The 26,282-nt window shown below is 40.4% G+C and overlaps 1 protein-coding gene and 1 pseudogene across 5 annotated transcripts in view; both read left to right on the top strand.

Moving 5' to 3' along the window:
- Window positions 1-26,282, top strand: part of SCN8A (sodium voltage-gated channel alpha subunit 8) — a 176,569-nt gene that overhangs the window by 101,095 nt on the left and 49,192 nt on the right. For 3 of the 5 annotated variants that reach the window (XM_072765255.1, XM_072765256.1, XM_072765257.1), the window contains 3 exons: window positions 833-1,126; window positions 11,226-11,621; window positions 24,570-24,702. In XM_072765255.1, the coding sequence (XP_072621356.1) occupies window positions 833-1,126; window positions 11,226-11,621; window positions 24,570-24,702 (823 nt within the window). The remainder of the gene's footprint in view (window positions 1-832; window positions 1,127-11,225; window positions 11,622-24,569; window positions 24,703-26,282) is intronic. The other 2 variants (XM_026000367.2, XM_026000368.2) reach the window with 1 other exon arrangement.
- On the top strand, window positions 9,591-9,730 carry LOC112921282 (U2 spliceosomal RNA; annotated as a pseudogene).

The raw sequence follows: 26,282 nt of genomic DNA, 5'->3' as shown, positions 1-26,282 counted from the left end.
TTCCGGCCAGATCACCGTGACTAAGGCTCCATCTGATTGTCATTCCAGTCCATCTTTTTTTGGGCACATTGTCAAATAAAAGTCATTAATCTGATTAAAATAACCCGAGTAACAACTGCAGATTGTGGGTCCAGTTATTCCATTTGTCTTAATGGCCAAATTGTTTGTTAATTTGATCTCTAGTTGAATTTCTCAACTGCTTAGTGTTCAGTTAACTGCTACAGTGGCTGGGAGAAAAACAAGTGACCAGAGCCGAGTATATAGTGTCTCATGTAAGCATAGCCTTTTTGTGAGGAAATCATTAGGATCTTCTTCAGAGATTCTCCATGGTCATGAAAATATTGGTTGTAATTGAAAAGAAGATACATGTAAAATAGTCAAGTAAAATTTGAAAACCGGATGAGTGATGCCATCACCCTAGCATTTTGTTTTCTGATACTTATCCAAGTATACAAGTGTTTTTATACTGTTGGGCCAATGATGTACAGTGTAGGTTCTTAGCATTCATTTTCAGAGTTGGCCAGAAGAAATCTTTTGGTACTAAGAAGGCAGCTAGGTTCTTGTCTGAGAAATCCAAGAGAATAAATCCCAGAGTTCTCACCGTGAGGTTCTGCTCTATTTATATAGGGCCATGTGCCACAACACAGATCAACCTGGAAATGGAGACAACCAGGTCCTGGCCATAGTCTCCTATACCAGCTGATTCACCTTCCTCCTTCTCCCCTGCTTCACCTATCTATGGGAAAGGACATGATCGGGCACTGGTTGCTTGGCTTTGTGTGGCTCCAGTTAGCAGCTTCTGACTGGCATGTCATTGTGGCTCCTCCCCTAGGCTGCTGCAATGGCCACCTCCGCAGGCACTGTTTCAGAAGATGCCATCGAGGAAGAAGGCGAAGAAGGGGCAGGCTCTCCTCGCAGTTCCTCTGAAATATCTAAACTCAGTTCCAAGAGTGCTAAAGAAAGACGTAACCGGAGAAAGAAGAGGAAGCAGAAGGAGCTCTCTGAAGGAGAGGAAAAAGGGGATCCTGAGAAGGTGTTTAAGTCAGAGTCAGAAGATGGTATGAGAAGGAAGGGCTTTCGACTGCCAGACAACAGAATAGGGAGGAAATTTTCCATCATGAATCAGGTAAACTCTTTGCACTGGGTCACATAAGCCTAAGAAGTTCTGCTTTTCCTAATCTCATTGATTCTCCCATTCCCCGTTGGCTCTACATTTTGGAGCCCCTTCCCTGGGTCCTAAGGTCTGCCTCTCCATGCTCCAAACTGCTCCCTAAGGGCAGGCAGTAGACGTGTTAGAACAGCCCTCTGCTCCCATCCTGCATCCACTCTCTACTCTAGGCCAGCCCTAGGACCTCATGATCACCTTTAGCAGACTTACTTCAGCCAAAAGGTCCTTGTCACACCAGTGGGCCTTCCATTCTAAAACTTAAAGAAGCACCCTTCTCCTTAAAGGTCGGAACATCAGAATTTAGCTTTCTTAAACATCTCTGTTTAAGAATTGCACATACGGATGCCTGGGTGGCTCGGTGGTTGAGTGTCTGCCTTTGGCTCAGGGTGTGATCCCGGGGTCCTGGGATCAAGTCCCACATCAGGCTCCCTCCATGGAGCCTGCTTCTCCTTCTGCCTGTGTCTCTGCCTCTCTGTGTGTCTCTCGTGAATAAATAAATAAATAAAATCTTAAAAAAAAAAAAAAGAATTGCATATAATCGTAGATTTTTTAAAAAGAGTCCTGAAACTCTTTAGGTCACCTTATTTGAGTGTGGCAAATTCTGGTAATTAATTATTCTAGATATAGTGTCATGCTGATAAATTAGTCTGTGGTAGATTAAAAGCCTCCAGTTGTACCCAACTTTGATAAATGAGGAAACTAAGAGAAAGAAAGAGAAGAAGTATGATAATTACTGAGCATTCTGTGACTATAAATATCATTACATAACACTTATTTTTGGATTTCAAAGACCACCACCAAAATCCAGTTCTTAGGCTATTTAATTCCCCATTTTAAGGAAATGCTGGAAAGTTTATAAGGTATAGAATAGATTACAGTTACTAGTTTTATGGCAGTGTATCCAGTGTCTTTCCTTGTCTCCCGGAGATGCTTCATTGTGACATCCCTTGTATCTCTCACCTCCCAGTTCAATCTCTGCTAGTCCTATTCATTATCACAGCAGAGTCTCTTGTGCCATCCCCTTCTTTCTATCCTATTAATCCTACCTTAGCTCAGACCTTTGTATTGTTTCATTCTACTGCAGTTAGCCACTGCAGGTTTGTTTCCTCTGATCCTTCTCCCTCTCCTTCATGTTTTATATACTGTTGATAGAGTGTTTCCTAAAACGGAGCTCTCATTATTCACCACCAGGCAGTCCTGGAGTGCCTATCATGCATCAGGGATTGTGACGGGTCCTAGAAGTTCACAGTGGTTAGAACACCATCCTTGTAGTGGAGCAACCACTAAAATTTATTTCTGTAATAACATTGATGGTTCCATATTGTTCCATATTGTTCCATAATTCCCATTGGCTGGAGTGTTTTAGAGGGCACAGATCTACCACAACCTGCAGGTTCAGTAAGGACTTTCTTGGGAAGGTAAATAAAGGATAAACGGGTAATGTATGTGTGTGTTGATGGGGAAGCAATAGGAAAAACGAAAAGACATTCTAGGGTTGGAAAAAAGTAAATTCAGTGTGGATGCCTCAAGCTTGAATTATTTGTTGGATAACCAAGTAGAAAAGGTCTTTAGACACAAAATAGGCAAATAATGGCTTCAGGAAAAGGTCCTGAGGTGAGAGATGGTGATCGGGACTGCGAGACTTGACGAGATACTCCCAAAGAGGTTGTGTCAGGTTAAGGAACAGTGAGCTAGGGGCACAACCACGGATATCTGTGGGCATCGGAGATGGAGCTCATGAAGGAAAATGGATGAATGGTCATTAGAGGTACTAAGAGAACCAGTACAGTGAAGCCAGGAGAGTACAAAGGTTGGAGAAAGCAGGGGAGTGATCAATGGATTGAAATTTAACAGAAAATGCTTCATGAGATCAGAATTGGAAATATGTACTGGATTTGGCAATATAAGTCATTGAAAACTTTAAAGACACATTTCAGTCCAGGATAAGGATGGATACCATATGGAAGTGAAGTGGGAAGTGGAAACAGTGAGTGTAGACTTCTCATACAAACTGCTTTAAAGTATATGGGTGAAATTATTTTTATAATCTGGGGCGGGGAGCCCAGAAGAAGCAAAGTGGAGGTAGAAAATGGAGTAGAATAGAAAAGAAAATGGAAAAAAAAAAAAGAAAAGAAAAGAAAATGGAGCACAGTCTTGGAAGATGTGAAAATGGATGTAAGTCTTTACAGGAAAGGGGCACCTTATCCCCAGCTGTCAGGAAAATAGGGGGAGGGTGGGTATGGATAAGTTTGTAGATAGGGAGTAGGGAGTTGAGGAAGACAACCCCGGACAGTCTCTGGTGTATAGTAATACAGGAAATTCAAAGTCCTATTGAAGGGAATGAGAAGTTGAGTAGAGGCATTAAAGAAAATATTGACTAATGTAGAATCATTATCACAGAGAATGGGAGAGGAAATGACCCTAATCAGATTCACTCTATTTACTAATGAAGCACCAGCCCTGTAGCTGGCAGTCCTAGGGCCCCCTTCTCCTGGCCCGCTCAGCTCCCGGTCACTGTGCCCTGTCAGGCACCCTGGACTTAGAGCAGAATGCACTGCTAGCTGCTTCTCATGTACAATGTTTGCTTCCTGTCCTCAGTTTTGCTCCAGAAACCTCCCTCTCTAAGACGCCCTATTTTTCCATCTCTCAATGTCTACACCACACTTAGTCTTCACATCCTTCTCTCAGAAAACCTTCCCTGACCTCCCCCATGCCACACCTCAGTGGACGTTGCCATTTCTCTTTCCACTGTGTTTTATACGTACCCCTTTATGTGCTGCTTTTCACTCTGCATGGACTCACATTCTTTCCTCTCCTAGATAAAGTGCTAAAGGCAGAGTCTGCATATGGCTAGCATTCAGATATTTGTTGGACAAATGAATGGGGGACTTTTATAAATCTGTTTTCACCCTTCTGGGTCTTGCCTGTGGCCTGGAGCCATCTCTCTCTCTCTCTCTTTCTCTCTCTCTCTCTCTCTCTCTCTCACCCTCACCTTCACCTCACCTTTCTCCTAGTTCACTCTCTTTTGGGGAAGAGTGTGACTCAGCTTTGTTGTCATCCAACCCTTGTCGTAAGAGCCATCACTGAGCTTGTTAATGAATACCTTAGCACTGTTATTGAATGGTCTCTGATTAATCTATAGGCTTCAGCACAGAGTTGCACTGATTGCTCCCTAGCTCGACAAATAAAACTGGGCTTCTGAAATGTCCTGCTTTGCATGAAAATGTTCACTTCCTCTCATTTCTCCATCTGAAAAAAATTGTAGATTCCTAGAGGCCATGGCTGTCTGCCAAGACTTACTGAGAAACCCCACATGGAAGTCATATTCTTTGTCCCAGGACTCTTCTGCAGTTTCTCTGGTTTTATCTGGAAGAATGACTGAGGAAACTGAGGCCGAAAGAGATTGACTAACTTGTCTAAGGTCTTATGGCCAGTAGGTGTTAGAGTCAGGATTTGAACCAGGTCCTTCGGACTGCAGAACTTGTACTCCTGAACATACGGTATATAGACGCTCCTCCCCGTTTACGTCTCCACATACGTGGTCATCTCTTGTTGGCTCACCAGTGAACGTGGCTTCCATTTCCCATGGCACAATTCAAGTGTATATCCATTTCCTTTATTGCCAGATCTTCAGAGAACTCTTAAGACATCTGGCCATCTCGTCTCCTACTCATTTCTCTATAAAATTACTGCTGTGGTTTTAGGGCTTAGAACAGTTCACACATATTAACTTGAGTTCCATTTTGCATAGTATTTTAATTTTTCCAGTGCCACATTTCTCAAGCTTTTTGGTCTTAGAACCCCCTAATATCCTTAAAAATTGAAGACCTTGGGGCACCTGGATGGCATAATCGATTGAGTGCCCAGATCTTGGTTTCAGCTCAGGTTGTGATCTCAGGGTCATGGAATCAATCCCTGCATCTGGCTCCTCGTTCAGGACAGAGTCTATTTAAGGTTTACTCTCTCCCTCTTCCTCTATCCCTCCCACCCACTCTCTCTCTCTCACTATCTCAAATAAATAAATCTTTAAAAATAAGTAAATAGGGATCCCTGGGTGGCTCAGCGGTTTGGCACCTGCCTCTGGCCCAAGGCATGATCTTGGGAGTCCCAGGGTCGAGTCCCACATCGGGCTCCCTGCATGGAGCCTGCTTTTCCCTCTGCCTGTGTCTCTGCTCCTCTGTGTGTGTGTCTCTCATGAATAAACAAATAAAATCTCTTTAAAAAAATAAAATAAAGTAAAATAAATAAATAAATAAATAAATAAATAAATAAATAAATAAATAAATAAAAAATAGGGCAGCTCCGGTGGCTCAGCGGTTTGGCGCCTGCCTTTGGCCCAGGGCATGATCCTGGAGACCAGGAATCAAGTCCCACATCCAGCTCCCTGCGTGGAGCCTGCGTCTCCCTCTGCCTGTGTCTCTGCCTCTGTGTGTGTGTGTGTGTGTGTGTGTGTGTCTCATGAATAAATAAATAAAATCTGTTAAAAAATAAACAAATTAAATAAATTAAATAAATAAATAAATATCCTTTGCTGTATTTAGCACCATAGATCTGTAACTCATGAATGATTTGTAGTATCATGCATTGATCATTTAGGAAATACTGATTCATTGAGTTACATAGATCTTCCAAGTACTGACACACACAGTGTTAAAAAATCACATACATTTATTAATCACTACCAGCTCATCAGAAAAGTGTAAATACTGTGAAACTGTCAGACTCCAGAGTCTACTCTATACTTGTGAGAAAATGAAAGTATCATCTTAGTATTATTATAAAATAGTTTTGACCTCTTGAGCCCCCTTAAAAGGATCACAGTAATCCCTAGACCACACTTTAAGAATAACTGCTGTTTGGGGGGGAAAAAAAGTGAAGAAAAAGTGAAATATGGCATGGACAAAGAACACTTAAATCACCAGTTTATCACATCCTAAAGCATCCCAGTCATTGTTAAAGCCTTGTCCCAAGGCTGTCTAGCTGACATGGATGCCCTAAAATCCTCAGTTTTTCTGTGGAAAAAATATGAGGGCCATGTCCACAAATCAAGAACACCCCAGAGCCATTCTCCCAAGCAAACACCTAGACTTAAGGTAGTATATTTAGTTATACTAAATATACTAGTTATATGCCTGGAAAAGACCAGAAGCTCCTGACTGGTAGACAGGAAAAATGTTGAAAACAGGAGATAAGGCCCATCCATTTTATAAAGTGGCCTGGATCCCAGGAGTTAACAGAGCCAAGGGTCCTGAGTCATCACTGAAACCCTCCAGCCCAGGGAAGCTGAGACTGGGGAGGGGTTGGGGTGGCTACCCTCAGGATGTATTTCCATAGATTAAGTTTGAATACTGAGCACAAGGAGAAATGGAACAAGTTCTCTTTTCCAGATTTATTAGAGGCAGCTCTTTTGCCAAGAATGGAACAGGGAATTAAAGAATAATAGATAGTTTGTTTCTTTTAGCGTGTGTTGTCTCAGGATCCTGGTTTCTGTGTTTGTAGGTCACTGAATTAATTTATCATCATCTTCCTTATCATTTTTCTTTTTTTTTTTTTGTTTTTTATTTTTTTATTTTTTTTATTTTTTTTTCCTTATCATTTTTCTATCATTTAGGAATAGATTTCCTATAATATCTATTTCCTAATATGCTGCAAGTTGCCAGAAGGCAGGGACCATGATGTATGTCTTTACCACTGTATCCACATCACTTAGTACACTATAGGTATTTATTGATCATGTATCAAATAAGTGAAACCTTTCTGAATATGGAGACCTAATGTCCCAGGTAGTATCAGCAGCCAGCATTGGCTTAATGCAAAATCACAGATTTAGTCCAGAGAAGTGGACTTCTATGAGAAGTGAAGTAGGGACCCAATGCAGGTGTGGGGTAATGCTCAGGTGTGGATGGCTAACTTATAGTATATAATCTCAATACATGGGATCCCTGGGTGGCGCAGCGGTTTGGCGCCTGCCTTTGGCCCAGGGTGCGATCCTGGAGACCCGGGATCAAATCCCACATCAGGCTCCCGGTGCATGGAGCCTGCTTCTCCCTCTGCCTGTGTCTCTGCCTCTCTCTCTCTCTCTCTCTCTGTGACTATCATAAATTAAAAAAATAAAAAATAAAAAATAAAATAAAAAAAAATAATAATCTCAATACATATTCATTAAATTAAGTGCTCTACCTGCAGTATACAAAGCACTCCAGGAGATACAAAGATGAATCAGGCAGTGTGCCCCTAAAGAGTTTGTAGCTGATTAAAAAGAAGAGCTAAAAGCATGTGTGTAAAGAACTATAGTAAAAAGTAGAGCACAAGTACTCTGAAAAAGAGGCTCAGGGCTGTGGAAGGGGAAGGAGGTTTGTGGAAGAAGATAAAGGGCTGGACCATGGACAATGGAGAGGATTTCCACAGCTGGAAGTGTAGAACATAAAGACCTGAAGGCAGCATGGCTCAGTGGTAGGGTCTGTGAGGGGAAAGAGTGAAAGATAAAATGGGAAAAGTAAGTTAGGGTCAATGCTGGGAGGGTCTTGAAGGACATTTTTAGGACATTGATTGATGCTATTAAAGTGATTATGGGATTTAGCCCAAGACTACCGGAGTCTTGTCTCGTCCCGGCCATATTTCTCTCTAGTGAGCCCTACGAGGGAGATACATACACCCAAGGCACTGTTACTAACATCTAACACAGAACCTCAGTGTTCTGTGTTACACTGGACTGAACATGTGGGTAGGAGCTCAGATATTTCCTTTCCCTCCCTGCCAATCCAATCTTGGGATCTTAATGTATTAATCATGGTTTTTATTTTTTGTACTTTACGATGCTTTGACATTTTAGGAGCCTTGCTAGCTAATGTGCAAAACTTAATTTCTAGACAGTGAACAACTTGCCTGAAAGTGTGCCTTTCATATACAAATCAACTAATCCAGGGCAGCCCCGGTGGCTCAGGGATTTAGCACTGCCTTCAGCCCAGGGCGTGATACTGGAGTCCTGGGATCGAGTCCCATGTCAGGCTCCCTGCACGGAGCCTGCTTCTTCCTCTGCCTCTCTCTCTCTCTCTCTCTCTCTCTCATTAATAAAATATTTTTTAAAAATCAACTAATCCAAACCCTCAGGCCCAAATTTTTATCTAAGGCTCACACACAAAGACACACCAAACCAATGTTTCCCCTGCCCTAAATCACTCCAAGGGCCAGGTACTTTACAGCCAAAATCATTCCTATAGCCCAGAGCTTGCTCAAATCACTCAAACCGCCCAATCCTAAGCTTCTCAGATGTGCCTACTGTACCTCAGCTGTTCCTTCCAAGGAAACCCCCATACAGGTTCTGAACCATGCTTTTCCCTTGCTCCTTTTGCCTCCTAACGGACCATGGTACCTCCCCATGAGGCCCAGCTGGCATGACATGGCAGGCCCCCTTCTCTTGGGAAATATAGGTAATAAACTCTTCCAAAGGCAGTTGTCTCTGTGTCTGTCACCTTAGCACTTCTCAGAACAAAATCATAGGTACAATAGGAAGGCATTGCTTTTGGCACAGTGCCCTGAGGTTTGAAAATTTAGGGGATGCCAAACAAATGCACAATTGAAAATATCAGTGTCCTTATATTTTCTTTAATCCAAGAAATTTAAATACATTGTAAGGCTTTCTGAATTTACCCATCTTAAAATCAGGGCCGTTGGGGTGTTTAAATTCAGGAGTGGGATGGATGTCACTTGAATACATATTAGTACATTTATTAAAAAGGAAAAATAAGGTCATAATTTTTCAAATAAAAGTCCAATTTGGCCAATTGCTGTGACAGTAAGGACTAGCTTTACTAATTATATCATATGGTGGATATTTTTATAAAGTGAATGAGCTAAACCTGTGGCTTTAAGGTCTTGATGAAAATATCTTTAAAGCATGTGATAAAATTATTTTATTAAAAAAATTAATGTTGGGAAAAAATTAACATTGGCAGTGATGTTTTGAAATTAATGATATTTTGATTATTCCAACTGTTTATTTTGGGTTAAATAAAGTTCCTTTAAGTAAAAGAATAACCCTTATAAGAGTAACCCATATAATTACTAGTAAATAATAAATAAAACCTTTTTGGCATCCTCAGAAATCAAGGAATGGATTACCTTTAACAACTCGGTAAGAGATCATTTGGAATTAAAAAAAGAGAGAGAGAGATCATTTGGCAAGTTGGGTGGTTTACAGTTCTTTGCTTTCAAAAAAATTGAAAGACTACCTGATTTGATTGTCAGCCAGTAGATAAATTCTACCGATAGCTTACTATGAGATTTTGGCATATAACTTGAAAGGAGTTCAAAGATTTAAGTGACATTGCTATAACCAAATCCTTCTGTTCCAAGATACTATTTACTACTTGAATAAGGTTTCTCAGCACTTAAAATCTAATATTAGAAGGGGAAGGGAGAGGTCACTTCTTGGCCTTTTGGCTAAGATCAAGTATAGTATCTGTTCTTATCAGAGAGGGAAGGGAGAGTTGATTTTTGAGCTATGTTTGATTCTAATAAATAATACTATGTACAAATATTTCATCACCAAAAACACCAATTGGAACAAAAAAACTCATTAAGAGACATATTTTAACAAAATTTTCTTTTTAAGCTTAGTAATTACTTATAAAATATATAATATATATACCTTGATCAATTTTATTAAAAAGAATTATAATAGAGAATTTTTTAAAATTCTTTGAGATTCATGGCCACAGGAAAATTAAAATTTTTTTAAGTATACTTTATAATTTTTATTTGAAGGAAAGTATTTAGAGGTGATCAGTAAGGGGCACCTGGGTGGCTCAGTGGTTGAGCGTCTGCTTTTGGCTCAGATCATGATCCCAGGGTCCTGGGATTGAGTCCCACATCGGGCTCCCCACAGGGAACCTGCTTCTCCTTCTGCCTATGTCTCTCTCTCTGTGTATGTGTGTCTCTCATGAATAAATAAAAATCTTTAAAAAGAAAGGTGATCAATAAAATATAGGAAAGCATAAAAATATACATTAGCATACAGTTCTCTAGAGAATGTGGAATTGGAAGTATGAGTTGAAAGAGAAAAAAAATGAGAAATTTGTAAATGATAAATAAAAGTTATATTTTTATTTTTATTTTATTATTATTTTTTTAAGATTTTATTCATGAGAGACAGAGAGAGAGAGGCAGAGACACAGGCAGAGGGAGAAGCAGGCTCTGTGCAGGGAGCCCGATGTCTCCAGGATCATGCCCTGGGCCATAGGCAGCGCTAAACCGCTGAGCCACCCAGGCTCCCCGAAAGTTATATTTTTAAGTGTCAGTGCTAGAGGGCATCTTGGTGGCTCATTTGGTTAACATCTGACTCCTAGTCTCAGCTAGGTCCTGATCGCAGGGTTGTTAGTCCAAGCCCCAAACTGGGCTCCACACAGGGCGTGGAACCAAATAAATAGTCAGTACTGGGAATTCTAGAACTTACAAATATTTAAGCTTTTGATGAAAAAAATGTCGACTTTAAAATGGAGTAGGAGGGAACATCCATAATATTCAACTTCAAAAAGTACTTCAAGGCCACTGTTGGCATAGGACTCACCTCCCGGGCATGTACTCATCGAGAGAATACCAAGAGATAGAGGCCACTTAAAAATTCGCCCCTTTTTGCCAAGCATAGCATAGAATCAATGGTGGGTAAATGACAGGCCCACGTCGTGTGACCTCACAGTAATGAGAAACAGACCCAGCGATGTTTGCCTGTGGATTAGCTGCATAGAGCACAAGATCAAAGCATCATTGCATTGCCTGGGTGACCAGTCCAGTTTTTCTAGGGTTATAGCTGGTCAGAGTCGCGTCCCAAGGGTATGGGGCAAAAGAGAGTGATGAGGGGTGTTGGGTCGTTGTACACACGCACCATCCAGACGTGCCGTCAGGGAACACTGTGCTCCGATACCAGGAGTGCAAGGACGGGGCCAGGACGTGGGGGGTGAGGGTGAGGGTGAGGGTGGGGACAATGCCTTTGCTCAGGCTGCGCAGCGGGCCCGTCTCACACCTGTCTCTGTCCTTCTCTGTCTCCCTGTCCCTGCAGTCTCTGCTCAGCATCCCGGGCTCCCCGTTCCTCTCCCGCCACAACAGCAAAAGCAGCATCTTCAGCTTCCGGGGGCCCGGGCGGTTCCGCGACCCGGGCTCGGAGAACGAGTTCGCCGACGACGAGCACAGCACCGTGGAGGAGAGCGAGGGCCGCCGGGACTCGCTCTTCATCCCCATCCGGGCCCGCGAGCGCCGCAGCAGCTACAGCGGCTACAGCGGCTACAGCCAGGGCAGCCGCTCGTCGCGCATCTTCCCCAGCCTGCGGCGCAGTGTCAAGCGCAACAGCACGGTGGACTGCAACGGCGTGGTGTCCCTCATCGGTGGCCCTGGCTCCCACATCGGCGGGCGGCTCCTGCCAGAGGTGAAAATAGATAAGGCAGCTACCGATGACAGTGTAAGGAAGTACACGCACAGCCCCAGGCTAGGCATGGCAGGCTGGCCCGCGCCCTCCTCTTCTCTCCGGCCTGGCCCCACCGCCCCCCTGCTTCTGTCTCTCTTCTCCCTCCTGGTTTGGTTCTCTCTCTCTCTCTCTTCGGCCCTCCCTGTTTGCCCTTCCACTTTATTCCCTGCTCTGTCCCCCCCATCCCTCCTCCTTCCTTGTTTCTGTTGCCCTACTCCATCAATTATTCACTTTATTTTACCTCTTTTCCTTTCTCTCCATCTTTGCAAGTCTTTATCAGCCTACCCGTTTCCCTCTCCCCACCTGCTTTGACTGAATGCCTCTGGCCAGTGGATCCTGCCCTGATGGAATGAGAATGGCATCCTGCCACCACCAGTGACCAAGTCTGAGCCGGTTTGGAAACTGTCATTGCTTCTGTCCCTCCCACATCCTCTCCTTATAGGGAAACAGCCTGGAATTTAAAGCTCTTATCATTCTATTCAAACAAACAGACAGACAGACAGACAGACAATACAGCTCAGAATGATTTTCCATGTCTCCTCTGTAAGAATGAGATGTGATTTTTCCAAAGAGGAACGTGGGTGCATGGTGCTGCGGGCAGGGAGGTTGTACATCAGAGAGAGCCAGGCAAGGAGAGGTTAGGGAAGCCAGTGCAGAACTGGAGCTAGACATTCAAAAGGGATTGAAATGGAAATAAATCAAAGGAGGGAAAAGTGGGAGGTTGGGGCAAGAACACATGGTGTATGGGGGAGGAAGGAAAAGGGAAGCAAAAGATGAATTTTAAATGTAATCAAATGTCAGGCTCTGGAGGAGCTGCATATAATAGCTTCGTAAAATCTCTCGTCTAGGGGTTTGAAGATTGGCTCCCCTCCTTGGGAAAAGCCATCTCTTAACATTTCTTTAAATTCTAAGCTGTTGATACCTTTTTTCTAGTTTCAAATTCTTATAACCTCAGTGATCCTAATCCTCCGTACCTCTAACTCCTTAACTTCCCTCAGCCCTTCCTTAGCTGGCGTAAGCTCCTTGAGATAGCATGCCAGTCCGTTTCGTTCTAACACTTCAGTTTCCTCTAACACAGCACGAAGACAGCCAGTCCTTTAATTAGCATGATGCATGTGTGGAGGGAAACTGGACAGTCAAGGATGGAATTATTCACAATGATCTGTTTTTAACATTTCAGGATAGTTGTTGACTATATAGATACAAATTCAAAAGGCAGTTAGAATGTGTCTGACGTCTTGTCTCTCCTGCCTTTTTATTTAAGAGCAAAATACCCTCCCCCACACACGTCTGTTTAGCTCTTTACAAGCTACAAATTATTTTTACATTCATTATTTAATTTGCTCTGAATAAAAATTCTGTGAGGCTGATTAAGTGGAGATCATTATCCCTGTTTTTGGATGGGGAAGTAGGCTCAGAGACTTTGGGCTCCTTTAGGCCACACAGCTCATTTTTAATAGAGCCAGAGCTTTAGGGAAAACTCAGTCTTCTCTTTCTCAATTTTAATGTTTTCTCTGTTTAATCACATGGCTATTTTTCTTCTGGAAAACTGTTTATTTAATATCCACTAAAATAGGAATGATAATAATAAAGTGGTTCCAAAATCCTCCTAAAACTAGACTGTTGGCCAAAATAAATGTTATGGATGATCATCTTTACTTTAAGTATAATTTTTGATTGTCCCTGATTCTATATCTAGAGGTAAATCTTTAGACTCCATAATTAGACAGTTATATTCTCTGAAACAAACAAGGGATGATTATCATCAGAGAATGAGGGGCAGGTCAGCATGAGCAGTACAGTTTGGGCAACTCAAATGTTAAGAGACTTAAATTCTGATATCCTGGACAGTTTTTTAAATACGTAAGCCAAATAATACATCTTGCTTTTTCTTTGGAAAAAAAAAAAAAAATATATATATATATATATATATTACGAAAGGTAGCCAGGAAGGTGGAGACTGAACTTCAGCTGAAGGCAGATGAGCACGTTTGGGGGTTTTGTTTTTGGGTTTTTTTTGCAGCTTCTGTTATAATGTGTGGGGGAAAAAATTTGAGAGGCAGTTGAGCAGATGGCTATGGAAATAAGGCTGTCTGCAACCGCCTTACATCGTAGCCTACAGAGTGCTACCTTTGGGTTTGGGGGGGCCTACACACTCAACACCCTCTAAGCGCTCAAGACACTCTTTGCAGTGGTCCCAAGTGATGATGGTGACAGATTTGAGGATTCCCAAGGCCAGGAGGGCAGATCCCAGCATGACAGGAAATGAGGTAGGCAGGACTATTTCATTCCCAAAGGCTTCATAACTAGGAAAAGCTATTTCATTAGAAGCCATAAAGAAGCACTTCCTAGCTGCTAATGGTGTGGCCGTATACATAAGTTCTATTAATACGCCAAAAGACAAAACAAAACAAACCCAGCCTGCATAGAGTTAGTGTGTTATCAGATCTATAGAAAGACAAACTACTGACTAGAATTTAACAGTAATTGTTGCCTTTGGGAGGAGAAATTACAGGTGACTTTTTTTTCTTCCTTACACTTTCCTGCTGTTTACAGTTTTCTACAGTGGACATAATAATTATAGTCACCATATAGTGGATTCTTGCTCTAGTTATGCTAAGCACTCTATATACATGATCTCATTTAATTTCTTATAACCATTGTGTTCAGTAAGTGGTTTTGTCCTATTAACAGGTGAAGTTCAGAGCTTTAATGACTTGTAGCGATGGAGTCTTCCTGATGTCCAAGAGACCTTCCTGGCTGCTTGAATACTAGCTACTCTGGGAAGTGGGAAAAACATTTATCATTTGTCTTAGAATGATACAATTGATTTACTCATGTTATATGAAGCCCAGGCCAGAGGAGCAACAAATACCTCTTTAGGCTAGAATATAGCACGATTCTTACTGTCAAAATATTTGGGATTCGTCTCCAGCCATGGATTAACTCCCCTTTGCCTGAACCACTAGAGTGCTTCCGTAGTGTGCTCATGCTCTGTGGAGTTGTATAGGAGCTGCTGAGGCCCACAGGCTGGTCTCATCAGTATTGATTCTTAGGCTATGCCACACCTGTATTTTTTCCTGAGACTTACATTAAAAAATACAATATTCTCGGAGCACCTGGGTGGCTCAGTGGGTGAAGCCTCTAACTCTTTTTTTTTTTTTAAGATTTTATTTATTTATTCATAGACACAGAGAGAGGCAGAGACACAGGCAGAGGGAGAAGCAGGCTCCGTGAAGGGAGCCCGATGTGGGACTCGATCCCGGGTCTCCAGGATCACACCCCAGGCTGCAGGCGGCGCCAAACTGCTGCACCACCAGGGCTGCCCAAGCCTGTGACTCTTGATTTGGGCCCAGGTCATGATCTCAAGCCCCACGTTGGGGCTCCATGCTCAGCAGGAAGTCTGCTTCTCTCCTTCTCCCTCTATGCTTCTCCCTGCTTGTGCTTGTTCTCCCTCTCAAAAAAAAAAAAAAAAAAAAAGGAAAAGAAAAACATAAAATACTCCTCTCTGTGGTAAAAAAGATGTTGAGACATGTAAAGTTTCATCAGAAAGTATTTCATCTGTTTGTTAATTATTGGGCTATGACCGGTGATTGTTTTTCTATAGTTTGGGAATATTTGCTTTTGCTTTTTGCTGAAACAGAGGACAAGGGGACTTTTCCCATGTCTTCATCTCTAAGCTGGAGCAGTATGTGAGAATCTCACCACTCATAGAGAAAGCAGGTGCTGCTGACAACCCAGAAATCACAAGTAACTCAGAAAGCATGTTGTGCTAGCTTGCAGATACACAAGCATTATCTCCTTGAATGCCTACAGCCAACAGACACTACGTTCATGTGCATTTCACTGCAGAGGAAACCGAGCCTTAGAGAAATGAAGCAACTTGTCCAACACCCCACAGTAAGGGAAGGGGCTCAGGCAGTGTGACTCCAGAGCACTGGCCTGTAAGCAGTGCGCGCACCAACCCTGAAGCCTAAGTTCTTCAGTTTACTTACTGATGTCATCCTGGGAAATAGACGTAACCTCTCTAAGCCCATTTCCTTATCTGTAAAAAAGAAATAAAAGGACTGATGCTATAGGGCTATTTTAAAGATTAAATATAATAACATTTATAAACCATGAAACATATTACTTGGCCCATTCTTGGTGTTCAGAAAGCCAATTTCCATTTATTGCCCTATATATTTTTGACCTTTTTAGCCCTGAGAAGTAGACATTAGGATTTCTCCTGAATTACTTGACTTGGAGAGGTTTGGATTCCTTCTAAAATCCTAAAGAACCTTCACCTAAGAAGAAGAAATTATTGTACAATTATTTTAAAGCAGATTAACTACAAAAATTTGAGAAAAGCTTGAACAGGAGATAAATGGCTAGGTTCTAAAGCTACTTCTAAAATGCTCTAAATTTTAGTTCCAAGGAAGGTCATGCCTGATAAATTTCCATTAGTACATCTCTATGGAAAAAGCAGTGTAGTTGAGCTTCCTTGGGCAGATCTATAGAAACATGGGCAGAATCTGCCATCTGTAGGTGTTGTAGGATATCTCTTTGTGAAGGACAGCTACAATTAAGGAGGTTGGAAGTCTGTGCTAAATGTCCTAATAAACTTTGCATTTGGGTTGAGAGAAACGGGACAAATTTGTACTGAGTTTAACTTTCAAAAAATGTAATTAAGGTTCTCTGTGGCTTCCTCTGTTACTGATAGTTTTACGTGAAAGTTCCTTAGAGGCTGAATTCTAAAAAGGCAGAAGCTCCTGCCTTTAAAACTTCACTAATTCTCCTCTTTCCTCCCCAACAAAGTACAACAAAACAAAAGAAGTAAACACCTCCACTTACAGGACTGAGAAATGACCTAAAGAAATAGGGAAGGGGAAGGGAAAGAGTATGGTCCTTGAGTCTCAGCATGGTTGAAGGAAGAAGCTCCCTCCCTCCCTCCCTCCCTCCCTCCCAGATGAGAAGAATTGAGCAGCTGAGCCAATAGCAGAGACACACAAGCAGATTCTGAGGGAAGGGTGCCTCTGGAGCTGCTGTACATGGGAGAGTCTCCTCCAGCTTTTCTTCCCTCCAGTTGGCTCGAATCTGACACAAGAAACAACAGCCACCAACGCTGATGGGGAATGTGAAATGGTGCGGCCACTTTGGAGAACATTGGCAGTTCCTCAGAAAATCAAACACAAGACTTAACCATATGATCCAGCAGTTCTACTCCTAGGTAGAACTGAAAACAGGTGTTCACACAAAAACTTGTACATGAATATTCGTAAAATCATTATCCATAATAGCCAAAAAGTAAAAACTACCCAAGTGCCCATAAACTGAGGGATGGGTAAATAAAATATGACACATCCATATTATGTCATATTATTCAGCCATAAAAGGGAATGAGATATTGATAGGTGCTACAGCATAAATGAACTTTGAAAGCATTATGCTCAGTGAAAGAAGCCAGGCACAAAGGCCACATAATATATGCTTCCATTTATATGAAATTCCCAAAAGAGGCAAATCTATGGAGACAGGAAGCAGATTATTGGTTGCAAGAGGTTGGGGAGAGGTGTGGGTTGGGAATGGCTACTAACAGGGACTGTGTTTTTCTTTGGTATGACGGAAATGCACTGGAATACATTGTAAATATACTAAAAACCACTGAGCTGCACATCTTGAAACAGTTAAAATGGTGAATTTTATGTCGTGTTGTCCTTTTATGTCAGTGTTGTCAAAGTTGAAAAAGAAACAATAGCCTGGACTTTCAGTGCCAGCTTTCAAAACCTCACTGAGGGAAGAAGGATTTCAGGAACTACCCATCCATCTTGGATTCCTGTATACCCTGGTTTTAACAGATTCGACTTTCCCAGTATAGGTCTGTTTTTCTCTAGATTCTATCTAAGCCCCCAGTTAGTGCTTAACACTTTTAAGTAATGTTCTTCATAGGCAGTTTTAGTTTATATCATCTTAGGTGGTTAACAGTGATGAATATATGTTTGCTCCCTATCTCTCTGTTAATCAGTCAGATCTGATGAATACTGAGTGACTCCATGTTCAGACAATGACCAGGCCATATATTAAAAAAAAAAAAAAAAAAAAGACTTTCACCCCCAACCTACCCAAGAAACCAACCCCCTTATCAATGATCAACGACCCAGGCAGCCAGCCTGCAGTAAGTCAGACTTGGAGAGAGCCAGATTGCTATCTTTAGTGACAATCCAGTAAGCTAACGTCTATAATAGTCAGCTCCAAATGGTCAGGACTTGATTAATGCCTGACAGTTTCCCTAATTTTTGTTTTTGCCTTCAGCTTAGGACCCACCAGAGAAAGCCAAATCAATCACCTAGTATGCCCGGCTTCTAGTTAGCCCACCTACAGCTTCTAAGTGCCAGCAACCTTGACATCAAGGCACACTGGAAGCCTTCCCTTTTTTGCACTATAAAGCTTTCCCATTCTACCTGCCTTTGAGCCTCTGGCAAAACACATGTGATGGTGGCTGACTCCCTACATCAAGCTCAGAATAAATAGCTTTTGCTTTTCCCATTTGATAGATCTTCTTTTATTTCTACGCTACAGATAACATACATATTACATACACACTCCATATTCTTTCTCAAAGGAATTCTGCTGCATAATCGGTATTGCAGTAGTACATTGGGTAACCCTCAGCCAGGAGTTACCAAAGATGTGGGTCTAGAGGTGGTGGAGCAAGAGCTGTCCAACCACCTGTGAGTCGTCCCCTCAACCCCTTTGTACCATAAGACTCTCAGAAAGTACCCTTTCCTACTCAATCCCCTCAACCTCTCTGAGCAACTTCTTCTGTCATGTATTACCATAGATTCATTTTCTTTCATTTTTAAGGACTCATACAATGTATATTTATTTGGCTTCTTTCACTCAACAAGATGTTTTTGAGATACATTCATACTGTCAGTACTTCATTCCTGTTATTGATGAGTATTGATAAGGTAATTCATTGTATAAATACACTCCAGTGTGTGAATCCACTTTCCTGTTGATGGACATTCAGATTGTTTCCAGTTTTCATTGGTATGAGTAAGCTTGCCAAGAGCGTTTTTGTACAACTCTCTTAATACTCCTGCCAACAGTGTGGTAGAGTTCCAGTTGCTCCACATCCTAGCCAACATTTGGTGATGTTAGTCTTTGATTTTAGCATTTTAGTGGGCATAGACTATATCTTACTGTGCTTTTAATTTGCATTTCCCTGCTAATTAATGATGGTGAGCGTCTTTTCATGTGCCTGTTGGCTTCTCATAGATCTTTTATTAGTTGCTTACTTAAATTTTTCGCCCATTATTTTTTTTTAAGATTTTATTTATTTGACAGAGAGCGAGAGAGCACAAGCAGGGGGAGCAGCAGGCAGAGGGAGAGGGAGAAGCAGGCTCCCCACTCAGGAGGGAGCCTGATAGGGGGCTTGATCCCAGGACCCCAGGATCATGACCTGAGCCAAAGACATGCTTAATGTACTGAGCCACCCAGGCACCCCTCTTTTGCTCATTATTTGTTTTTTATATATTATGGATATAAGTCATTTCTCAGATACATAAATTTTTAATTTTGATAAAATCTAATGTATCTTTTTTCCTATTGGATGTTTTTTGCATCTTGTCCAAGTAATCTTTGCCATTACCCAAAATTATGAAGTTATTTTCCTTCTATAGATTTTACAGTTCTGGGTTGGACATTCAGGTCTCTGAGCTTAATTTTTGTGTATGAAATTAGATAGGAGTTGACTTAGAAAAAAAAAAAAAGGAGTTGACTTAGATGAATATGTAGTTTTTCAGTACCATTTGTTAAAAAGACTAACTTTCTCTATTGAATTGACTTGGCACCTTGATCAAAGATCAGTTGATGTATATGTGTGGGTCTATTTCTAGATTCTGTTCTGTTGCCTTGATTGGTTTGTCTATGCTTATTCCAATACTACATTTACTTAATTACTATAACTTTATTGTCTTGAAATGAGATAGCATAAGCCCTCCAAACAAACAAACAAACAAAAAAAACATTTTAAAGATTATTAAAGAATCTAAGAGATTATTGTGCTATTTGGGTATTTTTTTAAAACGTTGTTTTCAGAGATCCCTGGGTGGCTCAGCGGTTTAGCACCTGCCTTCGGTCCAGTGTGTGATCCTGGAGTCCTGGGATTGAGTCCCGCATTGGGCTCCCTGCGTGGAGCCTGCTTCTCCCTCTGCCTGTGTCTCTGCCTCTCTCTCTCCCTCTCTCTCTGTCTCATGAATAAATAAATAAAATCTTTTAAAAAATAAATAAAAGGTGATTTTCCTATTCTAGATACTTGGCATGTCCCTATAGATTTTATTTTAGTTTTTTTATTTATTTATGATAGTCACAGAGAGAGAGAGAGAGAGGCAGAGACACAGGCGGAGGGAGAAGCAGGCTCCATGCACCGGGAGCCCGATGTGGGACTCGATCCCGGGTCTTCAGGATCGCGCCCTGGGCCAAAGGCAGGCGCCAAACCGCTGCACCACCCAGGGATCCCTATATTTTAGAATCATTTTTTTGGTCAGTTTCTTCAGAAAAGTGTAGAATTTTTATAGTGATTGCACTGAATCTATAGGTCAATTGGAAATAGTAGACATCTTAATTATATTGAATTTTTCAATCTGTGAATGTGTAGTTTTCATTTATTAAAGTCTTCTCAAGTTTCTCTCAGCAAAGTTGTATAGATTGCAGTGGTGGTCTTGCCCATATTTCATTAGATTTATTCCTTGCTTTTGTATTTTTTTGATACTGTTGTAAAAGGCATAATTTTAAATTTTTTATTCTCAAGTATTTATTGTTGCCAGAACATAGAAATATAGTTGATTTTTGTATATCGACCTTGTATCTCATGACCTTGATAAAATAACATTTTGGTTCCAATAGGTCCTTTTTGGTAAATTCCATAGAGTTTTCTACCTGCATGATAATATTTTCTGTGAATAACAGCAACTACACCTTTATGCCTTTTGTTTATTTTTCTTGCTTTATTGCACTAGCTAGGACTTCAGATACAAAATTGCACAGAAAGGGGCACCTGGGTGGCCCATTCAGTTAAGTGTCTGCCTTTGGCTCAGGGTATGACCCCAGGGTGCTGGGATCGAGTGTACGTTGGGCTCCTTGCTCAGCAGGGAGCCTACTTCTCCTTCTCACTCTGCCACTCCTCCTGCTTGTGCTCTCTCTGTCAAACAAATAAAATCATTTTTAAAATTGCATAGAAATGATGAAAGCAGACATTCTTCCTGTTTCCATTTTTAGAGGAAGATTTCATGTTTCACCAAGAGGTATAATGTTAGCTGTAGGTTTTCATAGATGTTCTTTATCAGATTGAAGTTGCTACATTCTATTCCTGGCTTGCTAAGAAATTTTATTATGCAGAGGTGTTGAATTTTATTAAATGTTCTTTTTCTGCATCTGTGAGATAATTAGATGATTTTTCTCCTTTATCCTGTTAAAGTGATGAATGACATTGACTTTTTTCCTAATGTGAAACTAGCTTTCCTGATATAAACCCTGTTTGTCATGATGTATTATCTTTGTCTATATCACTAGGTTCTATTTGTTCATGTTTTGTTAAGAATTTCACATCACTGTTCATGAGGGATACTGGTCTCTGATTTTCTTTTCTTGTGGTGTTTTTGGCAGATTTAGTATCAGGTTATGCTAACTTTAGAAAACAAGTTGAAAAGTATTCCCTTATACTCTACTTTCTGAAGGAAGTGGTATTAGTATTGGTATTATATCTTCTGTAAATGTTTGGTAGAATTCACTTGTAGAGTCATCTGGACCTAGAGTTCTCTTTATTGTAAGCTTTTTTAATTACAGTTTCTAATGTGGGTTATTTAGATTTTCTATTTCTTCTTCTATCGGTTTTGATAAGTTGTGTTTTGATAAGTTTGTCCATTTCATACAAAGTGAAATGACATGAAGTTGCTTACAATATATTCTTTTTTTTTTAAAGGTTAGACTACTTAGATTTTTGGATTTGTTATTCTACTGTATCTTATCATACTCTGACTAATATAAATATTGTACAGAAGGTTTCCAATTTATGATGGTTCAACTTACAATTACAGTGTATTCTTATTACCCTATATTAATGCCTGTAGAATTGGTAGTAATGTCCCCATTCCTTTTTCTGAAAATGACCGTTTGTGTTTTCTCTCTTTTTTCTTGATCAGTCTTGCTAGGGAATTATGAATTTTCTTAATCTGTTTTTAAAAAACATTTGCCCTTTTTGATTGTTGTTTGATTCATTAATCTCCATTCTTATTTTTATTCTTTCCTTTCATCTACTTACCCACAGTTTAATTGGATCTTTTTCTTAATTTCTTAACATGAAAGCTTAGAGCATTGATTTTAAATCTTTTTTAGATTCTATTATAAGCATTTAACACTGTAAAATTTTCTCAAACCATTGTGTTAGCTGCATTCTATAAACCTATACTATAAATAATGTATTGTTTTCATTATCCTCAAAGTATTTTCTAATTTCTTTTGTGATTTCGTCTTTGATCCATGGATTTTTAGAAGTCTGTTGTTTAATTTACAAATTTAAAGGGATTTTTCTGAGTATCTTACTGTTACCACAAGACTTTTCAATGGAATCAGTTATTTGGATCTGTGGTAAACTGTTCTTGCCCAGGTGACATGATGACTTTCCCTTTTTACCCTCTGAAATTCCCTAAGTATGGTCTTTGAAATTTCTTTTTCTTGGTGTCTTCTTTCATTTCTTTCTTTTTTGAAACTGAAGATATGTTCTACAACATGCCTTATGTATGGAACAAATTTCAACATGATAGAAGTTATCTCCACATATATCTGCTATGGCTTGTTTTCAGTTTACGTAGAAAGATATAAATAATAATTGTTCCATCTTACTATTAAGTTTGGGATAAACTTTTCTTTATGTGAATTTTTAAAATCCAAGCTAAAAATTATTTTAGCCTTCAAATAGATACCACTAAATAATAATCTAATGATTTGACTAGGTCCTTTAGACAGCATTTCTATTAACTTTGTTTAAGGTTAATGTTATTAAAGTCTGAAGAATTTATGTCTTATTACATCCAGCAAGTCCAGAAAAACAATAAGATATACTTTGAACTGAAGCAGTTTTAAATGCAGTTTCGTCCTTTCTTGACAAATCAGCCAGTCCATCAGATCTTACAGTACCTTTGGGAGTCAGCATTATGAAAATTATCTGCCTTGTACTGTAGATTTGCAGAGGGCAGCTTAGTAAAAATCTAGAATGAATAAACTCCAGAAACAAGAGTGTCCACTGTATGGGGCCTTTCTGGGTTCCTTTTTAGATGATTGTCATTTTTAAAATAGAGTAGTTTAATCTGATTTAGTAGGTGTCACGACTACCAGGCTAGGAATTGCAGCAAAAAGTGGTTTATCAAAGAAATATATCTTACTATTAAATAAAAAAAGAAATATATCTTATTATTACCTGAGGTACTGGTCAACACATTATCATTACATATACAGGTGTTTGTATAGTTATGCAGCCAGAAATTCCCAAGGAAATCACCTTTTTTTCTTTTCCATTCTTCTGTAGCTCTGCCACAAAACAAAACCAAACCCTAAGGTAAACCAGATGTCTGAGTCAGTAAAACAGTTTGATCAAACACTGTAACAAGATAAATTATAATCTGCCAGAAACTTTCTTCTGTACTGTTGTTAAAACCTAATCATATCTAAGGGCAGAAAGGCTTTCTGATGTAGCTCTCTAGAGAAATTATTTTCTTTTCAAAACAGCTGATCAGATATACTTCTCTAGCTTCACGCAAACACATATCTTCCCTGTTCTCTGAGAGGTGGTGACTGTCTCTGCCCTCTTACCTTCACAATGAAGGGACAGTCAACATTACATGATAAAATATTATAGTGGATGGCATGGCTACTAGAAAGCTAGCTTTTAAGCCACTACGTTAAGGCTGATCTAATGTAGTATATTCAGGTTAGCACAGAGAGGACAAGCAAGGGGACGTTCAGGAGCACTGTGCTATAATCTCCCATACTGGTAGTGCCCACAGTGGAGTATGTAAAAAAGTATTTTGTTTAACAGTCTGATGGTGTTTTCTGCTCATTTTGTTTGATTGGGAATTTGAACATTGCAGGCTAACTTATAACGTAAAATTTTATAAGGGCAAGATAAAAATATATAGTGCTGTATATGTAATTAAAATAGGGAAACCCTTACCATACTTCTTGACAGTGGCTTGGAGGAGTGGGTTGGAGAATTGGGGTAGAACTTCAACTTGTTAACATTCAGTTGGGCCCAGGTTTGACATTTGGAAGTGACAGCTTGAGAGAGTGATGGTGCCTCCAACCCATGGAGGAAACAATGTCTACATTACTCAGTATTGGACAGAGGTGAATTTGACTTATTTTACTGAGTGGTCCAATTCTAGCCAGATGCTGTGGATATGAGACTGAGACAGGAAAACTCAGGTTCTACTTTGGACGGCATTGCCCCTGGAGATCTGGTCTTTCTACTCCGTGCTAGGAATTGACTAGATGAGGTGTTTGGAACCCAGCCAGATTCTTTGGTTCAGTGTAAACTTGTACAAACTTAACCTGTCTTGTCTATGTAGAGCTATGTAGAGCTAATATGGTCTATATTCTAGGCTCATCTTGCTTTCTTTGGAGATAGATTCAGTGACTGGGTTTTCTTTCATGAGATTCTGATTGAATCTTGTGCATCTACACAGATTTGTACAAACTTAACATGTCTTGTCTATGTAGAGCTAAGGATGATACATGGTCATGTTCCCTTGTACATCTTGAGGTTAATTAGGATTGTAGGATCAAAGTAAAAAGATGTCGTAAAGAGCATATGTTTCTTCTGCTCACACTCTGGACTGTCTGTCCAGTAAGGCCCTGCTTTAACATTTGTAAGACTTTACTCACCTGATTTGCTATCTTTTTCAGGCTACAACTGAGGTGGAAATTAAGAAGAAAGGCCCTGGATCTCTCTTAGTTTCCATGGACCAACTGGCCTCATATGGGCGGAAGGACAGAATCAACAGTATATTAAGTGTTGTTACAAACACACTAGTAGAAGGTATGTGCCCTTGATTTCAGTCAAAGCCGCCAAGATATCAATATGTAGTGTGCATGATAAATATAATCCCTGTCAATTGGCCTGATTTTTTCAAAAAGAATGCAGCATTCCAAATCTGCATGCAGAGAATCAAATAAGGATTTCAGAGCTGCTGCCAGCATCATACACAGGTAGGTAAGAAATATGAAGGAATGATAGTCAAGAGTGAGCTAGAAGATCTCAAGAAGACTATAGTGGTCCTGAGGAGCCAGTGGCGTGATGTGAGGCATAAACAATGTAGACAGAAGAACTGTGAAGATATGAAATGGTGGAATCCCCCTCGTGCCCTCTGCCCCAAAACATACCTTCTTCCTCTTTTCCTTTTTAGCTACTACAACCCTTTTGGTTTTCCCTGAAGGACTAATGTACTGTGCATTTTGATTACACCCAATTCTGTCTCTCATCAAACACCCCCACATATCCACAAATATATTTGATGTGTGAATAGGTAAGCTGAAACCCCTCTTACTTCGGCACTCTGTGCCACAGGGAAAGAGCAGCCACTGTTGAATCATAGCGTATCTGCAGTAATGTTGCTGTCAGTGCCTGAACTTGGTATTGAGTGGCTCTTCCACGACACAGTGCTGCACACTGAGGAATATCAGGATTTTCCGTGACACCACCGTCCCCCAGCAAGTGTAAGCTCTCTGTCCAATTATGGTCTATACTCCAGGCTCATCTTGCTTTCTTTAAAGATAGATTCAGTGACTGGGTTTTCTCTCATGAGATTCTGATTGATTCTTGTGAATCTTCTTCTTTTGATTCATGTTGGTTTAGCTGAGCTGTCCTACTATAGATCCAGAATATTCTTGAGGCCTCAGATTACTTTTCTTCAGAGTTCAGACTTCTAGGCTAACCCAACAATAACCAGAGTCTCTGAGATAAGGAGATTCAAAATTATCCTGATGTCCATGGAATGAATTATTTTTTGAGTCATTTAAGCCCAATACTGCTTCTACTCTGACAGAAAGGGAGAGAAAATATGTGTGTGTGTGTGTGTGTGTTCATTTGTGTTCATTCAGCAGAGGTGTCTGTGATAAAGGGAAAAACCCCCAGAAAGAAATTCCTCTAGCTTGTTACATTCCCGCATGTGAGCAAGATGTTAAACTATACCTAGACTAATCTTGAGAATGCATCAAGTGAAAAGAATATTGAGTTAACTATTTTCAGCTGCCGGAACATTTATTCCTATTTTTCTTTAATTTTCATTGAGATCGTCATCTGAGAAAATATCTTTAAACTTTGTAGTTTATACTTTGAGATCACAGGCAAATAACTTCAGAGGATAAGAATTCCAACCTAAGAAACACTAGCTTAAGAACCTTGGCTGATTTTTATTCTTCACGAGGAGACAAGGACAGGATTTCTCTGGATATCTGTGGAAGTCGAGAAAGACGAATGAACCACCTCCAACAGGCATATTTTATTACTGGCAAAGACGTCAGAACAGGAGAACTATTGCTGCACTACAACAATTACTTAATTGATTGCTACAGTGGCTCAGCGCAGAGTCTAGTAGAAGTAAATGTGTTGGAAATGTT

This window comes from Vulpes vulpes, chromosome 8 (assembly GCF_048418805.1).
Source record: "Vulpes vulpes isolate BD-2025 chromosome 8, VulVul3, whole genome shotgun sequence".
In the NCBI taxonomy this organism is placed as follows: Eukaryota; Metazoa; Chordata; class Mammalia; order Carnivora; family Canidae; genus Vulpes; species Vulpes vulpes.
This window is presented reverse-complemented; position numbering and strand designations above follow the sequence as displayed.